Source organism: Austrofundulus limnaeus, unplaced genomic scaffold (assembly GCF_001266775.1).
Source record: "Austrofundulus limnaeus strain Quisiro unplaced genomic scaffold, Austrofundulus_limnaeus-1.0 Scaffold2766, whole genome shotgun sequence".
NCBI lineage: Eukaryota > Metazoa > Chordata > Actinopteri > Cyprinodontiformes > Rivulidae > Austrofundulus > Austrofundulus limnaeus.
In genome coordinates this window covers 3,625-5,829 of record NW_013955168.1, presented here as the reverse complement: position 1 = coordinate 5,829, position 2,205 = coordinate 3,625, and the positions used below count along the sequence as shown (strand labels likewise).

General features: G+C 40.7%; 1 protein-coding gene across 1 annotated transcript in view; it reads right to left on the bottom strand.

The window, feature by feature from the left end:
• Nucleotides 1-2,205, bottom strand: part of LOC106511412 (alpha-2-macroglobulin) — a gene marked incomplete at both ends in the record, with an annotated part of 8,931 nt that overhangs the window by 5,638 nt on the left and 1,088 nt on the right. Inside the window, 2 exon segments of the mRNA XM_014000174.1 lie at nt 514-750; nt 1,156-1,311. Of these exon segments, the coding sequence (XP_013855628.1) occupies nt 514-750; nt 1,156-1,311 (393 nt within the window).

The following is a 2,205-nucleotide window of genomic DNA, read 5'->3' as shown; positions in this document are numbered from 1 at the left end:
ATCTACAACAGAAGAAAAAGACAACGAAGCAGCCGAACTAGCAATCCTCAACAACTTTTTAATTTTTACACCAGCAGCTAAAAGGTCTGTTTCATGAAACCACATCCCCAGCAATCGGCGCTTGTAGAATTGTAAAAGAGTTCATACACCACTAGTTGGCAGTGTTGTACATATATTGTACATGAATTGTCAGCTAGTAAGTGTCAAATTGAAGTTGCGCTTTAAAATTAGCTCCCGCTAATTTTTCTATGGCATAAGCGATTTTGAACTTGCAGACCTAAATATTTTAATAAGCACTTTAGCAATTGCAGAGCTAATTTTTGGATTAGCGCTGCCCACCACTAGTATTAACAATCTTAATACAATGTTTTTACAGTTATGCCTAAAATAATTTCAGAGACCAAATGAAGGGTGAGCTCTGATGTTTACTGTGTTAAAAACATTTAAAAAAGTTATAGATCAACTCTCATCAGATAAATGTGAATATGAATAGAACAAACAAAAGACAAATACCAGATAAAAGAAGTTTAGAASCGTCTGATTGTCCTTCAGCTCGTTCCCCTGGACGATGTACTGAACATTCACATCTGCATCTTTGTTACAAGGCAACCCGTCACTGATCTTCTTGAGCATCAGAAAACTTTTGATCTTGGAGTAAAAAGGGGACACAGACTGGTAGGCCGTCCCATAGACTGGTCTTCTTAAATTGGGCACAAAAGGTTCCGTGTCTGTTGTCTCGTTAGTTGATGCCTGTTGAAATGTGAGGTCAAAGGTCAAACATCTGATAACATTAAGCTTTAAATCTCAAACATAAACCAACATGAAATCATCCCAGTTAGAATAAAAGGCCACTGTGTGACCTCCTTCCATATGTTAACATCTTTTAACAGGAAATCTGTAGTTTTCATGTCTASTCAACAACAAGACTTGTTATATCAATGTTATTTGTATAAATCCAKAAAAGGTCCCACAGATCTACAGCTAAACCAGTCGACCACCAGGAACATGGACCATTTCCACTCATGTACTGTGGCAAAATCCAGTACAAAGCACAGTCTGGTTAGTGGAAACCATGTAACCTCCTGACAACAATGTCCAAACACTAACAGGCTTCCCTGCAAAAAAAAAAAACAAAAAAAAAAAACTCCAACTAACCCGCAGAGACACAGTGTCCTTCCAATAGGTAGTGTCCAGAGAAAACACAACCATGCCTTTCAGGTCCGTAGTGAGCGTGAGTTTCTGAGACTCTTCAACAAACAGGTAGACCACCTCATTGGACACTGGTTGMTTGTCTGGACCCACCAGTTTGATCTGCAAAACACAAAGTAACAAAAGGTAAGCTTTCAAGGTTTTAACAYCAAGTTCCTCGTTTCTCATTATTTTACTTCATTATTCTGAGCAGAGTACAAACGTTACATTATTAATGAGCTGAAGGAACTAAAGACTTCTGCATGCTCCATTCCAACTGTTGAAATCGACTCTGATTGGTTCCAAGTCATGGGTGTGTTTATGCWGAAAAGCATTCTGACTACAATGTTGACAATTTGCTCCAACAACTCTGTTTCCAGAAGCCGGTTTTCCACCAGCATGGACTGTTTTGAGGAGCAGAAATGTACAACTCATCCAGAAGGACAGAGACCAGCTAATGGAAGGAGCACAGGAGCTAACTGTCTGTCAGAAGGTGTGGCGCTCACTCCATGACACATTCATGACAGCCAAACAGAGATGGTGAGGAAGATGTGGGACTCTGGTGGGATGAAACCTGTTCCAGTGCTGTACACCACTCTAGGGCTGAAACGATTCGTCGAATAATTCGAGTAATTCGATTACAAAAAATACTTAAGGTAAATTTATCTGCCTCGAAGCTTCGTAAAAAATACATGTTGTTACAATCAGTGCACACACGTATGCTCACAAACACACACACACACGTGTGTTCAGATCCAGGTGTTTCTCAGGTACACTATGGCTGTGTCCAAAACAACAGGCCGGGTCCTCCGGAGGACCCAGACTACCCGGTCTAGGTGGGCCGGGTCCTTGGTAGACCGGGAAGACTGGAAAAAATAAGAAGAGTCTGTGAATTTGGACGGTCTAGCCTCCCCTCCACCCCGGCGTACGTCTTGTCACCTAGCAACTGTGACGATGCTAAACAAGCAAACTTAAATCAAAACTAGAAAAATATCAATACATTAGCATTATTAATAT